Here is a 20381-nt window from a genome sequence, read left to right on the forward strand (position 1 = left end):
AAATATCCACTTTCTACTAACTTTTTGGTTTTACTAATTTGTTGCTTTGAAACCATAAACTTTTATGAGAAATGAAGATTGCAGTAAAATGTCAGTGCTAGAGTAGACCTGAGAAAAATGTCTTCCAACTTCCTCATCTCAAAGTGATTGTTGCTCTAAGGTCATACAAATAACAGTCTCCCCGTAAGGTGCTACATTGATATCATACTCAAAGAAAAACAATCATATATTATGTGGAATAAATATTAATAATAAGCACAAAGGTATTTGTTAAGTAATTGAAGAAGAGGATAAATAAGGACAGTTTCTTTCTCCACTATTTTTTCAACTTAACAGAACAGTAATGCAGATCAACGTGCAAAGAATATAAAGGTGAATTTGATATTCAGAAATTTTATAACATAATATATGACATTTGCATTTCATTGCAAATTTTGGCTTAAATGGCTGACCAACAGTAAAAATCATCCTTAAGTAAATTTAAAAATATAAAACCATATGGATCTCAGTAATATAAAAATACAGATAATATTTATAAGAACCTATAAATAATATGTAAACCAAATGCAATGAATAAGGGTAAATGAAAGAGAAAATTAGGAGATTGGAACAGGAAGAGAACTGTTAATAGGAAAAAAATGGGAAAACAGAATAGATGCTTTATACATATATTTATATTTATTTACTCATGTGTTTTGTATATGTGTTTATGATGTATAGTCTATATAGTAATAAGGATGACCAAAGAATGAAAAAGGAAGAAGAAAGAACATAATGGTGGAGAGAACTTAGCTTAGCACAAAGAAATCACTGTCACCACCCTATATGGCATTTTTAATTTATGTTTTTCTAAAGTAAAACACAAGCAAATACAATAATACAGCTAAAATAATTAGATATATTTATTGAAGACAGAATGAACAAAACAATTTAAAATGATATCCTATTTCTGAAACTATTCTCTTTTCAAAGAATGGATTTGTTTCATTGAAGGCAACAGAGTAAGATTTTAATGCCATAATATATCACATTAATTTTTAATCACTCATATGTGCAACAACTTCCCTTTTTCTATTTTTATTGCATATCTGCTAGTTTACCTACTCCATCAATTTCTTGAAGAACACTTGTCATCTGGTTTATAACCCCTCTCTCTTACAAGATTCCTGCTACCAAATGCCATGATTTCAATATGCTCATCAATACTACATCCATCCTCAGTAGCTCCATAATCCCTAATACCTTCTACTGAAAGGACAGTCGCTTTCATTCCACCTCGGCAACACTGTCACAAGATTATTACCTCAACCTTAGGATCACACAAACACATCCTAGCTCTGAAATTATAAACCCAGATGGTTCTCCCTCCTACCTCGGCCTCCCATGTCCTATTCTTCCTCCGTCCTGCCTGGTGCACCTACTCATCAGACTGACCGAAGCCTTAGTGTGTTTCATAAGCCTCTGTCCTCCAAGTAAATGGCATGTCCTATGCTTTACAATAATTGTCTCAAATACGTAGAATTCGCTTCAGACCTCCAGCCCAGCTGTTGCTCATATTCTCAGCAAAATAACTTTTTATTTTAGTATCAAAATGGACACAACAGATATCAACTCCTTCAACTTTCTAGCCACTGCCAGCCTTCTTTATCTGTTTCTTTTTCTATTTCCTTCTCTTCTATCTTTGTATTACAGAGTAAGATAGTTTTTCCTAAAGTTATCTGAGTTTTTATTCCAGTCCCTCCAGATTCTCAATTCCATCTAATACCCTCTCTACTTTATATCATTTATCTTTCTTTCCCCTCATCATCTGTAAAATGGGACTTGTACACATTTAATTATGCAAAATCCTGTACGTAAAGCACTTGACACGATGTACAGTACATATTAAATGCTATGAAATGTTATCTTTTATTAGAATAGCAATAGTAATAGTGAAATAATTTTTATATACGTGAAGTATTTTACATCTAAATATAAACAAATTAAATAAATATGACATATCCCACTGCCTCTTCCTTTCACTGTTACTCTTTTTTTTATCATCCTTTATTGAGTTCTTATCATGTCATTCATCATTCTAAACCTTTTTGTAGTTGTAAAACTTAAAATCCTTACAATGGGCTTAACAATTTTAGGGGCAAATAGCAAGCACTTGATTAATGTTAGTAAAAGTAGTTGCAGTAATGATTAGATAACAACAACCGTATAGCTATCATAACGGCCCTCTGATAAAGAGTTAAGGAAATTGCCCAGTTATAAACCTAGTAAAAGGTGGAGAAGTATGCTTGCAATCAGATTAACTCATTGACACATCTGTTTAACAATCCCTACCCTTGGAAGCTTTAGGCTAACTTCCTGATTTTTTTTTTTTTTTTAATCCTGTTATCAGGCACCAACCTGTAAAGGTCACAATGCTGTCAATGACAACCATCCTTCTTGGAGCTTCTCCCTCCTCTCCTATAACCCTACCATGCCACTTGTCAACAGGAATTAAAAGCTGACCTTCCTGAGCTCTGACTTTGTGTCAGCCATTGAACCAATAACTATACAGGCCCTAATTTTATCCTTACAGCAGTCCTGAGGGAGGAATTGCTATTATTATCTCCATTTTACAAATGAGCAGCATTAAGTTGTATGCGGTTCAGAAAGTGAAAATATCTGGATTATATGGTGACACAATTTATAAAGTGAAAAAGTATAAATCCAGGATGAGAAGCCAGCAGCCTGGCTCATGTTTGTACTCACAGCGATGCTCTAATGACCTTAGTGTCCAAGTTAATAGCATATAACTGATACTGAATACATGCTTGTAGGATAAATGTTTATAGTAGAGAATTATTATGATAGCTAAATGCAATGTTAAGGAAGATCTTTGAAGTACTGGAAAATAACTTTTCTTTCCAGTTTTGGTGTTTTAAATGCCTAAAAAGAGTTTCCAGTTCTTCAGTTCGAAGCGAAAGGACTTGTACTGATGGTCTTAACATTTACCTAGACATTTAAAAAGGAGAAGAGGCTAAGCAATTACAGATCCTATCATGAACACCGCCTGGGCACTCTGCAGTTACAGGAATGCAGGTATTTCTTATGTAGCTATAACAAGATAGAGGCATTTCATGAATCTAACATTGGGCACTAGTTTCCCCAAAGAGATCACTCTTTAAAAAATACATTTATAGGTGTCAGGGTGAAGGTAAAGCTGGGAGGTCGAGAGGGAGGGCCTATCGGGGATTAGAGAACAGGGGTGCTATTTGCCATGACATGGGACTTGATGACAGATGGGGAAAGAGATTCGCTGTGTGGGTCCTGAAAGGAAGAATGAAGGAGAAGTATGCAGGATGAAAGGTGCCAGGAAGACACAGAATGTTGGAATACACTGAGGGAACACAGAAAACTAGGATCAATGATTCCATCAGATCCAAGTAAAGCTTTTGGTATTGCTGGGAGCCTCAATCATATCTGGGCAATTTTCATCTAAGTTTGCTGAGTTCATGGAGGCTGGGTGGTAGAGGAGTTTTGGTGTAAAATCAAATGGTGCCATGCTTTATGATTGGTCCAAGCAAGATTGCACAGTGACAGCAAAAGAGAAGTAGAAGCCCAGAAAGCAGAGGGTTTTATAAACCAGGGTAATTTTCAGAAACCCTGAAGGAAGGCTGTGGACTTTGATAGAGTATTAAAATGACATGCCTAGTTTTGATTCAGGAGATCTGGGCTTAGACCAAAAAATCTTCAAATTTTTTTAAATCACAAGAGATTAGGATATATAACCAGAGATAAAACCCACAATATAATTTCAGAACTATGAGAAGGAAACTTCTCCAAAAACAATTCCTGAGGATACACTCTAATCGCAACAGAGCAGATACATGTCTTTGGGGCCTTTAGGGAAGGTAAGAGAAGTCGTGAGATCTGACAGATGTCAATAAGAAAAATTAGAGTTGGCACAGAATAATATTTAGAAAAGTACAAAGATGAAAAATCCAAACAGAATTAGAAATGAGCACATACATAGTGAATATTTTGAAAGAATTATTAAATCTTAATTGAAAGGCTTAATTAACATTTTATGCATACTAAGACTGGAGTCATTCTACCTTGTTTTATCTACGTTACAGTCAGTATTACCAACATTACCATTCTTGTCTTAGAACAACGCTATGTGTTTACCTTGCAAGAGAAGATATACGGTAGACAAAGCTGAATGGAAATTGACTTACCGTGGGGGAGAAAATTAAGCAGCAAAAATTTAGTGAAATGATTATTATAAAGTTATGCAGAAAATGTATAATATATGCATATATGTCTTTCAAGTAAAATAAAACACAAATTCAATGGGAAAGGAAATCCTGAATTAGAAGTGAAAAACTATAATCTTATCTCTAAAAAGGTTAATGCACTTACTGAAAAAGTATATAATAATCAGTTACCTCATTTTAGGTATACTTTTGCATTCTCTTCTAAGCTAGAATACAGAAACTGTATTTATGGTTTTATTGTTTTTTTGTTTTATACAAAAATATATTATCTCATTACTCTAATTCTCATGAGTTGCAACACCTTCATACCTTGTATTATTTTATTAAGACTGGAACTTCAAAAAGGTGTGCTCACGGAATGAATTAGCTTGTTGACAATAGTTTACAACAGTTCAGATTCACAGGGAATTTGTTATTCGCTATGTTATTAATAAAACATGTGATTTGCTAAATAAGATGCTAAAAAGGAAAATGTACTAGTTTTCTATTTTTGATATTGAGTTTTTCTACTACTGACATTATATATTCTAAAACAATTTCACTATGTACCAATTGTGGGTACATAGTTACAAGACTTAATTTATGATTCCTATTTTTTGCCAACAACATGCTGTGAAGATTTGAACAACTTGTTTAAAATTGGAGTCGCCTAAGTCAAAAATATAGAAAAGGCTTCTATTGATTGCTTTCTCTCTCAGCTCCTTCTTTACATGTATACTAGCAAATTTTTGTCAAATGACAAACCATAAATATACATATATAGTTTTTCTCTGTATGTGTATATATGTGCGTGTGTACGTATGCATATACATGTAGCCCCATTCTGTCAGAAAAATACCTCCCTCTCACCTAGAATTTCTAAGTTAACTCTTTCTTGACGACTTCAACACTTTCTTTGATCATGAAGATCTTTAATGACTATTTCTTCCCCTTGACTTCTGTAATACATCTTCCTTGTGCTTATGACCTTATGTCTATTCTTACATGTCAAAGAGTCTATAACTTATTATTGGGTAGATAATATGCTGTATACATTTTAATATCTCCAAGCCTAATGGGTACTTAGAAAATATTTATTGGTATATTATTAGCATTATTCAGAACTTTCTTAGAAAAATAAATATATGTTTAATAAAGGTCTATTTTTTCTTCCATGCTACAAAACACACTTAAAAATCTTTATTCTAGATAACTTCTTTTTTTTTTTTAGACGGAGTTTCGCTCTTGTTACCCAGGCTGGAGTGCAATGGCGCGATCTCGGCTCACCACACCTCCGCCTCCTCGGTTCAGGCAATTCTCCTGCCTCAGCCTCCTGAGTAGCTGGGATTACAGGNGCACCACCATGCCCAGCTAATTTTTTGTATTTTTAGTAGAGACGGGGTTTCACCATGTTGACCAGGATGGTCTCGATCTCTTCACCTCGTGAACCACCTGCCTCGGCCTCCCAAAGTGCTGGGATTACAGATAATTTCTTCTTAATGTGAAATACCATTTCAATAGAAAAGAATTCATCATTAAAGAAGCTAAAACTTTTAAAGATAATTTAGGATGTTTCATCCAATTTTTTTCACTTAGAAAAACAACAACAACAAACTTAGACCTATGAAAGTCAAGTCTCTTTGTTAAATTCACAATTTTGCAAGTCTCTGGGCTAACACAAGAAGAAATGGAACCATGATCTCCTAATCTTAGCTCAGCATTTCAGCTACTACAGCAAGTATCTTAACTCTGCTATGCTGGATTCTACTCTCTGATGATATAACCGTGCTGGTTTTGTTTACCTCTGTGTTCACAGGACTGAGTCACACAAAATCTGCCACACAGAAGTCATTTGATAATTGTTTGTTGAATGAATACTGAATGCTTCACTATATACTACACCATACGAAGTAGAATTTTACTCCCACAAAGGGCACTATTCAAAAGCATTGTTTTCCAGATCTCACTCTTAACACTGAAAACACTGCTGTTCACAGACAGAAAAAAGAAAAGACAGAGTTAATTTTCTAACTCTGGGTTTTCCAACCAAAACATACTGCCCCCTCAGAGAACTGCCATTAAGATTACTAGTCACTTGCTCTCTTTTTCCTAATATACATATGGACACATGCCATCATATCTTTGCCTGAATGCTTGCTTTGAGGAAATTTATGAGAACACATTTTTTAAGCAGTATGATCACAGACTTTAGCTTAAAATATATAGGGAGGCCAGGCCTTGTGGCTCATGCCTGTAATCACAGTACTTTGGGAGGCTGAGGCAGCATGATCTCTTGAGTCCAAGAGTTTGAGACTAGCCTGGTCAACATAGTGAGACCTCATCTTAAAAAATAAAATAAAATAAAATAAAATAAAATAAAATAAATTAGCCAGGCCTGTTGGCAGCTGCCTGTAGTCCTGGCTACTCAAGAAGCTGAGATGGGAAAATTGCTTGAGCCCAGGAGATCGAGCCCAGGAGATCAAGCTAGGATCATTTCACCGCATTCTGGCTCTGTCTCAAAAATAAATATAAAATGAAATAAAATAAATATATAGGTAGGGCTAGGTGTGCAGTGGCTTACACCTGTAATCCCAGTACTTTGGGAGGTGGAGCTGGGAGACTCGCTTGAGGCCAGGAGTTCAAGAGCAAACTGGGCAACATGGCAAGACTCAGTCTCTATAAAAAAAACAGAAAATTAGCCAGCCATGGCAATGTGCACCTGGAGTCCTAGCTAGGCACGAGGCGGAGGTGAGACAATCACTTGAGCCCACAACTTCAAGAACACAGTGAACTATAATCACACCATTGTACTCCAGCCTGGGTAACATGGTGAGAACTTGTCTCTAAAAAAAAGGACAGACGACAGATGATAGATGGTAGATGATTATTAGACTATTTCTTAGAATTCAGAGATCATAAAAATGGGTCCACAGGTCTAGAGGAGGAGGAAGATAGAAAAATCAAACGCACATTTTAAAAGAGATAGCATCAAACAGTTTGTTTTTATCTCCGGTGCTCTTTAGTAATTAAGCCACATGTATTTCATATACCTTATTGTAAGTTTGTCACTGAGTTGTTCATTGGTTAGAGTTATAGTCAATAATGACATAAGGTGATCTCTATTCTGTAGGCGTTTACAAGACCCTTTGGGAGAACAAAATGTATAGCAATGAATATGGGGGTCAAGAAGTGTGACAGAGGATGGGGGGCAGGGAGGTGAGGTCATAGGATGTTGCTTTAGGAGGATGAGCAATTAAATTTCAACATAGCAGGAGAAAAAATGAGCAGAGGGGCTTGGATTTTTATTAATCAAAAACAGAATAAATTTTTAGCGGGAAGTACTGTGATGAGCATTAAATTTAAGGAAGATTGATCTGGCAAAGATATGCAGAATAAATTTAAGGAGATAGCTATTACTGAGGGAGAGGTCTGCTGGGGGGGCCTTCTGCGGGAACCAGGTGTGAAGTGATGAGAGACTGGAATAAGATAGTGAAAGTGGGATTAGAAAATAGAATTTGTTCCCCTTTCTCTATTTTAGCTCATTCTGAAAACTGGAAAATATTTCTAAAAGCTTTTTTTCCCACATGTTCCCTTCTACATTTAGAATATAGCACTTAGGGATGGACACCTGAAAACGTTTGAAACAAATCCTTTATTTCATTCACAGCCATCTGGATGTCTTGATTGCATATCTGCCTCAGCGCTGCTTCATGAAACACAGAGTTTTATATTCTAAGCCTGGTGACAAACTCAAGTGATCATGAATAAAAACACTGCACTGCCCTCTAGTAGGGTGCAGATATTTTCACTTCACTTTCAGTTTAAGGGATTGAAAGTAGGCTGCTTTTCAGATATTTCAGTATTTCATGGATCAGTCACACCAGTATGTTTCAGAAGTGAAGACGTATTAAATTTTTCCCTCTATCAAGAGAAAACAGAGCTAAGATTTTGAAAATATGAAGTATAGAAGCAAGGTCAGATGTACTCTCTGATACCCTTTTTTAAAAATCATTTCCTTCAATTGTCAAAGGGAAAAAATAAATTCTTGCCTTGAAGTTTGAGGTAGAAATCATTTCAATTTTAAAGAGATTCTTATTTTGTAGAAATCTCCTGGGTTTTTTATTCTCTGAGAATCCTTCTACTTTATCCTATAATGCCAGTCAACAACAGATATTTCAAATTACTCAACCTGAGTCACGGTATAGACCAAACTGCAGAAGCAAAGGTCGCCAGGTTTTCTTGACAGGGTTATTTGATAGTATAATATATTCTGAGAACATTCAGACAAAGTTTGGCCTCAAGTGCTAAATAAGTAAACAATAATTCACTATTCAATATTTTACTTTATCTTCTGTGTGACTCAGAATTTGCTGTATTTTTAAATAAGTAGGAAGAAAAAACATATTAAGCATCCTCCGTTTTTATATTCAAACCATTTTATAAGCTCACCTTACTTGTACAAATTATATTTCTTCTTCAAATATGTTTTAAATGAAATGCATATGCCATATAGAGTTGACAGTGGCAGACTTTGCCCTCAGGGAGAAAGCTAGATTCAGAGGGCTCATGAACTGACTGAAGGTCAGAACGCTGGATGCCAATCTGCATTCTTTGGCTGACTCAGCAGGTGCCTCTGCCTGCCACTTAAACTTTGGCTAGGGAATCCCACCCAGATCATGGTCTGTGTTCTTAAGGGCCTTTTATTCAGTTTAACCAATAGATTTATCTCTTTTAAATGACAGACAAAATTTATAAATATTTTTTTAGATAAGGAGAACCTTTACCGAATTTAAACGTGAACATTTATAAAAATATACTGGCAACAACAAGAGCAAAATTACAAACACAGCTGTACATTTGAACAGCCTTCTATCTTTATGAAAAACACTACAAGCTTTCAGTGAATACTTATGCTCAGGAATGGTTATTACTAGAGTAACAACCTTGAAATTAAACATACACCAATGGAATGATTATATCCATTTCATTGACTTCCTTAACATATTTAGTGAGAGGACTTTCTATTTAACGTCATGCATCACTTTGCCCTTAGTATTTTTAATATGTCAACAAACTTTAAATTTAGACTTACCTAATTTTTACCCAAGATATTTTTACATCGATTTTTCATATCTCCAACTGATTATAAGGTTCTACAGGGCAAAGGCCTTGTATTTTTGTTCTATCTTTCACCAGTAGTCTGTGTAGAGTGTTTTTCACAGTGTAGATTGTCAGTTAACATTGCAAACTAACAGATGAATTGAAGTGGCCTTTCAAGCCCTCCAGCTCAGAAGGCTCACACAATGTCTGAGACTTTCAGAATCAGATTCAATGAAAGACCTAAAGGCAACAGGAACCGGTGCAGAGCAACTGAGGGAAAGCTGCCAGTTGCCATTCTGATTGTGTATTTGTGAATTTCAGGAAGACTCCAGTAGGTGCTCTGTGAATGCATCTTAAGAGGGCGCAATTGACCAGTACTGAATGGATAATAATTGAGATAGGACTAAACTGATTTAAAAGTAATTCTTCTCTAATGTCCTCTGAACAAGAATCAGTAAACAGGTATGTAATAGGATTTTCCACAAAGCTCTTATTAGGAACTCTAATACTATTTGGAAATTAGATTGGTTGTGCATCCCGCCAGTAAATAACACTGATGATAAGCAAGCACTCTTTATCTGTATCACTCATAAAACTGCAAAATCCTGTCTCAAATTTTATTAATAGGGCAATTAGCATGACAGCAACTCATTTTAATTGCTGCATCAAACAATATTAAGACCTTCCAAATCCAAGGCTGATGTTTTGGGAGGATGGGTGGTGGGTGAGAAAATTATGCTTAATAGGATTTACATGAAGGATTAGTTTTTTCCCAGGGTTTGTCATGTTTCTAGAATTCCCATTAGTCATTCTAGCCCTTTTCCTAAACTCTTCTGTCCAAAAATCATGTTGACGGTTCCAGTAAAAATATATTCAATGTCAATAATTTTTAGCTGTATGGCTTAAAATTCTTTCTAATACAGGTAAATTGTACTTGTAGAATAAAATGATAATGTTATATTAAGATCCCAGGTGAAAATGCAATAAATAAATCTATCAGACAAGGACCAAAAATATCACTGTCTGCTCTGAACGTAATGAAATGCAGCAAGCTACCTAAGTGAAATTGAAGTAAAGGATATGCTTCAGAAATAAGAATGCTTACAACATGTTTAATGGATATTGGAAAAGATTTGTCTCGTGTTAACAGTGTCTGCACACATAAAAACTTATTAAGCTAATGCCTCTGAATCTAATTTCTTTTTGAATTAAAAATAAGTTTTAATCGAACCCTAACCTTTAAAGTTATATGACCTCTATTACCCTATGAGTCACACAGTTATGGCTAGGAATAAATGAAATAAAATAGATGAATATACTTTTAGAAAGTTGTTTAAATATCCTCAAGAATCTTAAGGTAACAAATATATTTGGGAATAAGCACATCAAAATTCTATTAAACCACTTTTTTTTCTACCTAGGAATACTCTTTCTTCCTCTAAAGATAGATCTTAGGGTTCTCAGTAAGTGGCCGTCGCTTTTTAGAGAGGACAAATGAAGCAGTATCAATATTAGGAGAATGCTAACTCTTATCAGTGGTTGTACAGTTATAAAATTACAATTCCAGGGGATGGGGACAAGTGGCTCATGCCTGTAATACCAGCACTTTGGGAGGCTGAGGCCAGAGGATTGCTTAAGGCCAAGCATTTGAGACCAGTTTGTGCAACATAGCAAGACTCCACCATGCATGCCTGTAGTCCTAGCTACTCAGGAGGCTAAGGCAGGAAGAGCCCTTGAATCCAGGAGTTCAAGGTTACAGTTAGCTATGATTGCACTGCTGCACTGGAGCCTAGGCAACAGAGCAAGACCCTGTCTCTAAAAAAAGGAAAAATATATAATTTATTTTGCATCTTACATAAATGGCAGATCATCATTCATGTGGTAAAAACACTGGCAGTAAAAATTCAACATAATTACGACACAATTAACAGTCTTTCAAATTAAGCTGTCATTTCTCCTCCAAAACCACTATCTTAACCGCTAGTCCATATACTCTGATGGTTTATTCTCCCTTATTTTGTGCCTTTAATCAAATTTCTCATCCATTAAAAGATAGCTTTGGTTTTCCTCACTACTCTGTTAAGAACAGTGAGGGGTCTGATATTTTTCCCTACTTGCTGGCTAATAGGTTAGCCTGCCAAAGTTTCATGGATTTCATGGATGCAACCAAAAACACAAGACTTCTGGGTCTGAGAGAAAAGATGTCATTACTGAAGCTTTAAAGGTATGTGCTTCTTGTTTTTATAAGTCCCCCGCCCACCTTAATTTTCATAGGGACAATGTGTGGGGCAGCCCAGGTGAATGCCATGCACACCACTGGTTTTTGACACAGTTAAGGGACCCTGAGCTCAGGAAGCTCCCCATCTTATAAAGGTCCTGCAAGAAAGCCTGCCCCGTCTTTGCCCCTGAGGTAAACATCATCTTCCCTATCCTGGTCAAGAAAACAAATCTGCCCTCTTTCCTAAAGGCAGACACCGTCTCTATTGTCCAAGGCTGTTGGTTACGCAAACATTCTTGAAAAGGACAGTTCAGGACACAGCTGTCAAAAGATGTGTAGAAATGCCAGAGAGAATTCTCTTTTAAAACTCATCCTTAAAACTGCAATGTAAATCCTACTTCTTTTATAAGAGGCCACAATAACCTTTTATTTCCAGCACTATATTTTGCACCATTAGCATATCATTCACTGTTGTTTGGCATAATTTATGTTATTAACCTTACTGCTTAACATTTGTATTCCATTTAAATGAATTAAATTTTCACTTTGTCTCATTAAGTAGTTAAAACTAATTGAAGGTACAAATTATTTAGTAAGTTCCCTTTGAGCTTCACAAAATTTGGTGGAGCTATATTTTGAATAGGCACTCAATGAATGACAATAAAAGTCAAAGTTATTTTTTAAAATATTTAATTCTAAATAACATGTAAGAAAATTGTAGTGGAAATTAACCTGAAGAATTTTATTCTAAAAAGTTTAGAAGGAAAATTGTTATCAGAATATAGTACCAACATTCCCTGTGCTATTGCCTATCTTTCATATAGGAGATAATATGTTTTTAGTCAACTTTGTTTGGTGTCAAATATCAAGGAATACCAATTCTTATGAATAAATATAGTGTGAGTATAAATATAGTTTTAAGTTTTAGAATTAATAATGATCTTCTGCTAAAATTTGAAATAAAATCAGTTTTGACTTCAGGAAGTTTCATAACAAGAACCTCCATGGTAAAACTCTTCAATCTATATTTTATTAATTTTTTAAAATTGAATTATGCAAGTGCACAGTTGTAAAGGCCAAATAATTATACATCAAATAACTTTAAGTATTTCCAATACCTGGAGGCAAACTTTTCTAATGCATCTCTTAACTACTTATAAATGGTTTTGCCTTCATATACGGAAGTGTTTAACTTCTATTTATAAACTTAATTTACATTTTCACATTGTCTTACTGAATTCTTGAACAAAGGAAGCATTTAACTCTTATACTAACCCTGTCCTATCCTCTCTCTCTCTCTATAGCAAGCTTTTGGTTAAGTGTTGCTATCATGACTAGGCAAGCAATCTTTACAGCTGAACCTTGTAGTATATTGATTACCTTTCATTTCACACAGCTTTTTACATTCCCTTAATAACTCACATATTTTGTATGCTCAATTTTGTATCCACTTATCATTGCCATATTACTAACCTTTCCATGAGAATTAGTCCCTAAAATAACAGGTAAGCATCATAATTCCAGCGAGGTATAACTATTGTCATGCCATCCTGCTTTCTTATTCTGAAATTAACTTCAATATTTTCCTATACATAGTCTCCTAGTTTGGGGATGATATTTCTTCCTCTTTTTTTGTTTACTTCTTAAGTTTGGTGGAAAATAGATCAAAGTAGTATCCTCAGCAAGAGTGTATCAGCCAAAAATCATTGAAATCTTATAGGTCTAAAACGTCTTTCTTCTTCTTTGATATATGAAATAAATAGCCTGGCTTTACAGAAGATTCTAGTTGAAATAATTTTCCTTCAGAATTTCAAAAGCTTTACTCAGTTGACTACTAAACCCAGAATTCAACTGTGCATACTTGTGCCATTTTGATTCCTAATTTTTTATATGTGACCACTTTGGAAAAAATAAAAACTCTTTGGACATTTTTAAGATCTTCATTTTGTTCCTAATGTTTTGAAGTTGCAAGCTGACACATGTATTGGTGAAGATTTAATTTACTCCATTGTGTTAAAGATCCAGTGGTAGCTTTCTAATTAAAAACACATGTCCAACTCTAAGAAATTCTTAAAAAAAAAAAAAAAAAACACTTTGACTTTATCTGTGTGGAACTATTATTATTCACGTTAGGACAGCTAGACTAACACTCTAATTTTCTTATCTTCTTTCTTATGTAGTACCCACTTGATTGTAAAATTCTTGTACCATTTTTACTGTTTTTTCAGCCCTTCTACTTATTTTTATGTTATCACTTTTAATAATGTTAGAGCTGCTATTTTATATTCTCTGAAAGTCCCTTGTTTGTATTTTCCTGTTCGTGTTACATGAAAGCATTATTTTCCCTTTTTCTCTGAGAATACTAATTGTATTAGTCTATTTTCATATTGCTATCAAAAAATGCCCAAGACTTGGTAATTCACAAAAGAAAGAAGATTGACTCACAGTTTGGCATGGTTGGTGAGACCTCAGTAAACTCACAATCACGGCTACGGCAAAGAGGAAGCAAGGTACCTTCTTCACAAGGCAGCAGTGCTAACCAAGGAGGGAAAGAGCCCCTTCTTCACAAGTAGTAAGAGCCTTCTTCACAAGGAAAAGTGCAAGGGAAGAGCCCCTCAAAAAACCATCAGATCTCGTGAGAACTCAATCACTATCAAAAGAACAGCATGACTCAATTACCTCCACCTGGTCTCTCCCTTGACAGGTGTAGATTATGGAGATTACAATTCAAGATGAGATTTGTATGGGCCTGGGGGAAACCATGTTCAGACACTCAGAAGATACTCAGAAGTGATTTTTCCAAACACAAAAAAAGAATTGGAATTGGTTAGCTTTTGATTAGACATATTTGCATAAATAACCAAATCAGATTTGGGAAATTTAGGTCACAGTGTGCTTATAAAATCTACCAGGCTGTAAATATATTTTATCAATAAATTATATTTCCTAAAACTCTTGGAATGCTTTTACAATTCTTAAATGATAAAATATAGGTCCTATAAATTGAGGAACATGATTATAATAATTTTTCATACTGTATTCTTGATTAACACAGTAAAAAAATGCATTTGGTAGTTCCTTTATAAAATCTATGCAGCTTAATATTTTCTACTAAATTGTAGAAAATTATATGAGAAAAAGTTGCCAGTGAAGATACATAAACTTTCTCAAAGTAATCAAAATATTAACATAGCTATTATAAAGATTTCAAAGTATCTATCTAAAGAAAGTCATCTCATTTTATATTATTCACCATTGTGTCAAGTTCCTTTCCTGAAACTAAATTTCCTCATCAAAATAATGACTGGTTACCACATAATGTTATTTTAGGAAGGTTTTAGCTCTAAAAGTAGAAACTTGTATCAGAACATGGGATTTAATGAGAGATGTCCATTTTCACTATTATAAAAACTCTATAAGACTAAAGATACATTATATTAATGCATTATGTGTTAATTATACATCAATAGCTTACGGGGCAGATTTTAGAGACAATCTATAACAAGGGATTCAAGAATAAATTATAACATTATTAATTATTATTTTTGTTAAATCCAAGTCATAGTCTGCCTCAGCCTGGTGTTTTAAATATATTTTTTACTGCCAATTTTGCATGAGTGTATTTTGTTTTTATGCATATCCTATTTCCACATTCTACCACATTGAAAGTTCCACATGTGAAATCAGTTTAGAAAAAGAAACAGAAACCTACAATGCAGTGGATGATTTTAAAGGCATGATTCCAAACACAAAAAAAGATCCTATTCTTTTTAGCATTTCCTAGAATAAAGCAAAGTACCCAAAATATATTGTCATTCACTTGCTTATAGTTTATATAAATGAATATCTATTCAATTAAGCTGTCCAACATCCAATCAAAATTAGAGCACAAATAAATCTTAAAGACTGTAATTTAACTTTAGACACCAACATTGCCAAATTTAAACAAAACATGAATATGCTAGTCGCGTCCTTAACAACAATGATAAAGCATGTTTTAAACTATAGAAATTCAGGTAGAGAAAAGGTACTTGAACCTAAAAACTCTGATCTTCAATCAAGGTTATATTTGGAGCACATGGGTTTCTTTGATAGGTCTAGTGGTCTCTATTAAGTATTCATACCACTCAAAGCATTTTTGAAAATTTACTATCTAAATAAATTTATTCAAACCCTCAAAAATAGGCATAACTACTTTAAATGTATGTTTACATCTGCATAGTAGAAAGACCTCTGGAGCTAAAAGTAAGGCATTCTCTGGGGATTTTATATTAGAGCTATGTCATGTTTATTTATATAGTCTAGAACTTAACATCATGTTATTTTCTCAAATGGCATAATTTTAGACAGCTTTTTAATAAATCCTAGTCACCAAAGAAGTACTGAAAACAGCACTTCAACATGGTATGGATCACAATGATATTTCACTGAAATAACATAAAACAAGATGCTTGTCAAGTCCAGATTGCATGAGAAAAACCCCAAAGGAGGTCAAAGAAGAGGAAGGTAACAAACAGATATCTTCAGGCATGGCTGAAGGGAAGATGAGTCAAGCCTTAGAAGGCTAGCAGGGTTTGGGAAACCCGGAGAGGGCAGTGCTATTGTTTCCAGTAAGGTATGCCATATGAATGAGATACTTCGGTACAACCCAGTCTACACAGCAAGAGATATGAGGAGGTAGAAAGGAGAAGGGATAATTCAGACTAGCAATGAAAAGGCTCTCTAATAAAAGGAAAAAAAGAAAAATATTTTTTAAATCTTTAAAAATGTGAATTTCCCCTTTTATGTTTAACTTGCTAAAACAGCAATACTTTTTTTTAAATTATCAGACCTATTATTGTAGAAATGCAAGTCAAAATCCCAAGTTCAAAACCTTTGGAGTATGTGTTTCAGAAATTTTCAGATTTTAGAAAGATAATATACAACACATGCTATCTACTATATAACACACTTAGCTGGATCTTTGGCTATATCGTGTAATACAACACATTTCCTGGGCAAAATGTGATTATTCTAAGTATGGTAAATAAAGAGTGTAAAGCTTTTTTTCTATTTTTCTTTCTTTTTTTCCATTTTATTCAAGTCATTTCAGATCAAATTTTGACACCACACTAGTTCACATCAAGTTTTGCTTACAAAAGTTACAAACATATTATACTCACTGACTTTCAGAACTTTTTTAGATTTTATAATTGTGTCTAAAGTATTGAAGAAGTGTATTTAAAATGTGATGGCCTAAAACTGCAATAACTAAAAAAGCAGAAGTATGTACTCTAGACTATTATATTACAAAAGTATTTAATTCATGTAAATTAAATTTAATCTAATTTAAAGTTATATATGAACAAAAACACTGAAAATATTGAGTCAGGAAAAGGGAAAAAATGAGCTCTATTATTTTGGGAAGTATGCAGGTATGGTCATCCTGCGCACCCATAATAACAATGAAAGGGTGACATGGGATGAAAATTTATAAATTACGCCAAGGGATAAGGGGCAGGGTGCCTCAGGAGATAGAAGATACTGGAGAGGATGAAACGAGGAGGAGGAAGAGGAGGAGGAAAAGCAGGAGGAAAGCAGGTATCTGAATGTGGAAAGCAAATTACAAATGCTGCTTTATCACCAATTTCTCAGTCACCTGAGCAACTAAATGAGATTCAGCAGAGCATCCGACAAATAGACCACAGGTAATTTCAAGCCCTTTCTTACCTATGTAACACACTGTCCTGCACTGAAAGAAAGGAAAGGGGAAAGAAAGGAAGATAGGAAGAAAAACAACATCTTCTCACTTGTTACTTATATCTAAATTACTTTTTAAAAAGTACCTTACAACATAAGAGACTTACATAAAATGCAAATTCTTGTGAAAACATAATGAAATGATTAAAAAAAAAAACCTGGACAAAAGACCAAACTAAATGTAGGCCTTTGCTTTGTTTTTGTGGAGAAAGAAGCAAGGAGACCAAAAAGATTTAAAGAATTATTGTCAGGAGCAAAATGTAGGAAAACGAGACTATCAACAAATCAACAAACACTTCTCAGGTAGCAAAGCATTGTCCAGGGTTGGTGCTGATTACTTTTAACAGAGTTGGACCATAAGCAGACTACACATAGTGATTTTTGGCCATTTAGAGGCCAATTCATAAGGCTCTGCTTGTATGATGTGTATTTAAAAAAAAAAGAATAGCTGTATTCACATGTAGGTAAAATTAACAGACATAAGTTAAAAAACATATAGCATGACCCTATTTTAATAAAAATATAAAATGCATGTATATATTTATATATAAAGAACATATATGTGAAGACACTAGCAGTTATTGGTGGAATTACCAATGTGTATTGTCTTGTTAATGTTGTTCCTAAGTGTTCTATAATGGATATATATCATAAAAGTTATGAAAGTTTCTAGAGAAGATTCCTTCTTCAGAAATGTTTTAAGGGAGCTATCATTATTTTATAGCGTTTTCATTCTCAACTAAACAGAACTATGGTTTTTGGGAAAACCATAGACTTATAGGACAAAAGAAATCCATACTAGGCTTAATGATAGTTTTCTAGAAAATTTACTTACAGTATACATCCACTCTGATTGACTTTATCGCTGGGGACCCCAAGCCATTCTCTGCTTTACAGTAATACCGGCCTCCTTGGTGTCGCTGAATATTTGTAATCCTCAAAGTCTCATTGAAGACACTTGAGTCTTGGAATCTGTCAGAGGCACTTCCTGCTGTTTTGGTCCACCTGATCTGAGCAAGCATCAACAAAGATTGTTACTTTAGGTTGGTTTTCCTACAGAGAAATCAAATAGCAATCACTCATTTGAAGAGTCTGCATTTAGAGCTTCTACATTGCCTCTCCTATCAAACTACTGACAAAAAGTTTAAGGTTGATGGACATGATTGAATCCAAAAAATGTTAAAAGTAATGTCATCATTGAACAGTGTGTGTAATTTGAAATCAAATGCATAGAATTCATCAATCACCTAGTCAGTGTGGAGGACAATATAAATATAAAGGGCGTTAAATATCAGTAGTACATTGAAACTATAATTTTTCTTTTCATTGGGCATTTAAATTTGTTTTTCATATTTTCCAAACCTTGTAACATAATTTTACTTATTTAGTCCAAGTAGGTTCTCATTTTATTTTTGGACATGCCTCATTCTTTTGTTTGAAATTTCCTATTTGAGTTGAATACTTTAAACATAATACTATAATGGCTTATTGAGATTATACATAATTTTAAACACCTGGTTGTTTAAGAGTTTTTTTTCTTAATGGCTTTGCTGCAATAAGCCCACAAATGATTTGTCTATTTTGATAATTAGTATTCACTTTACATCAATAATTATTTTCAAAAAAATATGTAAACTTTTCAAGAACATTTCTAGTAAACTGCCAAAACACTTTGTATATCTAAAACATTTCATTATAAACACCACCATTCTTTTAAACACAGCTGTGCACAACAGACTTCGTTTCTGCTAGCAATAATGACTGGTATTCAACTCAACTTTTGTGTATTTTAGTGTATAAAACCTGAATAAAAAGCCACATGCTCATACTGTAAAGTGATGCAAAATGGAAAGTAAAAATAATTTGGCTTTATTTCTCTTCATGTCCCTGCTATATATTTTAGTTTGTTTTAATTTTAAGGTTGAGAAACAGCTGACAGAAATCCTCTGGTCAAACACATGGGCTGAGGCATGGAAAATGAAGCCAAATACTGAATCATCAAAATGGAAATCCTATAATATTGCCAATATATACCTATTTTCGTACAAAGTTAATTAAAATGTATGATCTAATGGCATAAAAAGTAACTTTAAAAAGTTAGCCATATAATTAAAATATCTGTATAAATATAATCATGTTTGTTTGCCCTTGTGAATGGAATCAAATGTTAAGGTATTAATTTTAAAAATCAGTAAATCACAAAAAGAAATATCAAATATTTATTCAAAACCTTCTATATCTATGAAATACACAAAGAAGCAAATGGCATAATTTCTGATTTCCAGTAGTTTATAAATGCATTACTAAATGTCCCTAAGAAGCAAAGGAAAATTTTGTAAATAATGTCAAAAATGAAAGCATACTCATACTTTCATTTGGCAATTATCTGGTTAAAATTTACAGTACTAACATATTTACAGAATAATGCATAGAAATTAGCCTACTGTGTGTGTAAAACTAATATTGGAAATGACATAAATGCTAAAAGATAGAGGGGGTTATAAATTGATCGACTCTAAAATTGTACTGAATACAGTCATTAGAAAAATTAGATACAAAATATATTAATAAGTTTAAAAAGACAAGCAAGAAACAGAAGAGAATATTCTCATCTGTGTAAAATAGCATGTTTGCATTCATATGTGTACACATTACTAACATGTTTATTAAAATTACACAAGGAAACATACAAAACTCTGTAGATGGGACTGGGAGTGAAAAGAGGATAGTGAAATATGTTCTTTTCTTAAGTTTTATTTTAAATTCTTATTTATACTTTAGTTTACCAGAAGCAAATATCGTTTTTATTATAAATAAGTTTAAAAAACAAAACACCTTTGGGAGGCCAAGGAGGGTGTATCACCTGAGGTCAGGAGTTTGAGACCAGCATGATCAACATGGAGAAACCCTATCTCTATGAAAAATACAAAATTAACTAGGCACGGTGGCACATGCCTGTAACCTCAGCTACTTGGGAGGCTGAGGCAAGGGAATCGCTTGAACCCAGGAGGCGGAGGTTGCGGTAAGCCAAGATCCTGACATTGCACTCCAGCCTGAGCAACAAGAGGGAAACTCTGTCACAAAAAAAAAAA

At 34.0% G+C, this 20381-nt stretch overlaps 1 protein-coding gene across 1 annotated transcript in view; it reads right to left on the reverse strand.

Annotated features, from left to right (window-relative positions):
- Positions 1-20381, reverse strand: part of LOC108288041 (MAM domain-containing glycosylphosphatidylinositol anchor protein 2-like) — a 735245-nt gene that overhangs the window by 254223 nt on the left and 460641 nt on the right. The window contains exon 3 of the mRNA XM_017506819.2: positions 18125-18299. Within this exon, the coding sequence (XP_017362308.1) occupies positions 18125-18299 (175 nt within the window). The remainder of the gene's footprint in view (positions 1-18124; positions 18300-20381) is intronic.

The sequence above is a fragment of the Cebus imitator genome, unplaced genomic scaffold (assembly GCF_001604975.1).
Source record: "Cebus imitator isolate Cc_AM_T3 unplaced genomic scaffold, Cebus_imitator-1.0 Scaffold361, whole genome shotgun sequence".
NCBI lineage: Eukaryota > Metazoa > Chordata > Mammalia > Primates > Cebidae > Cebus > Cebus imitator.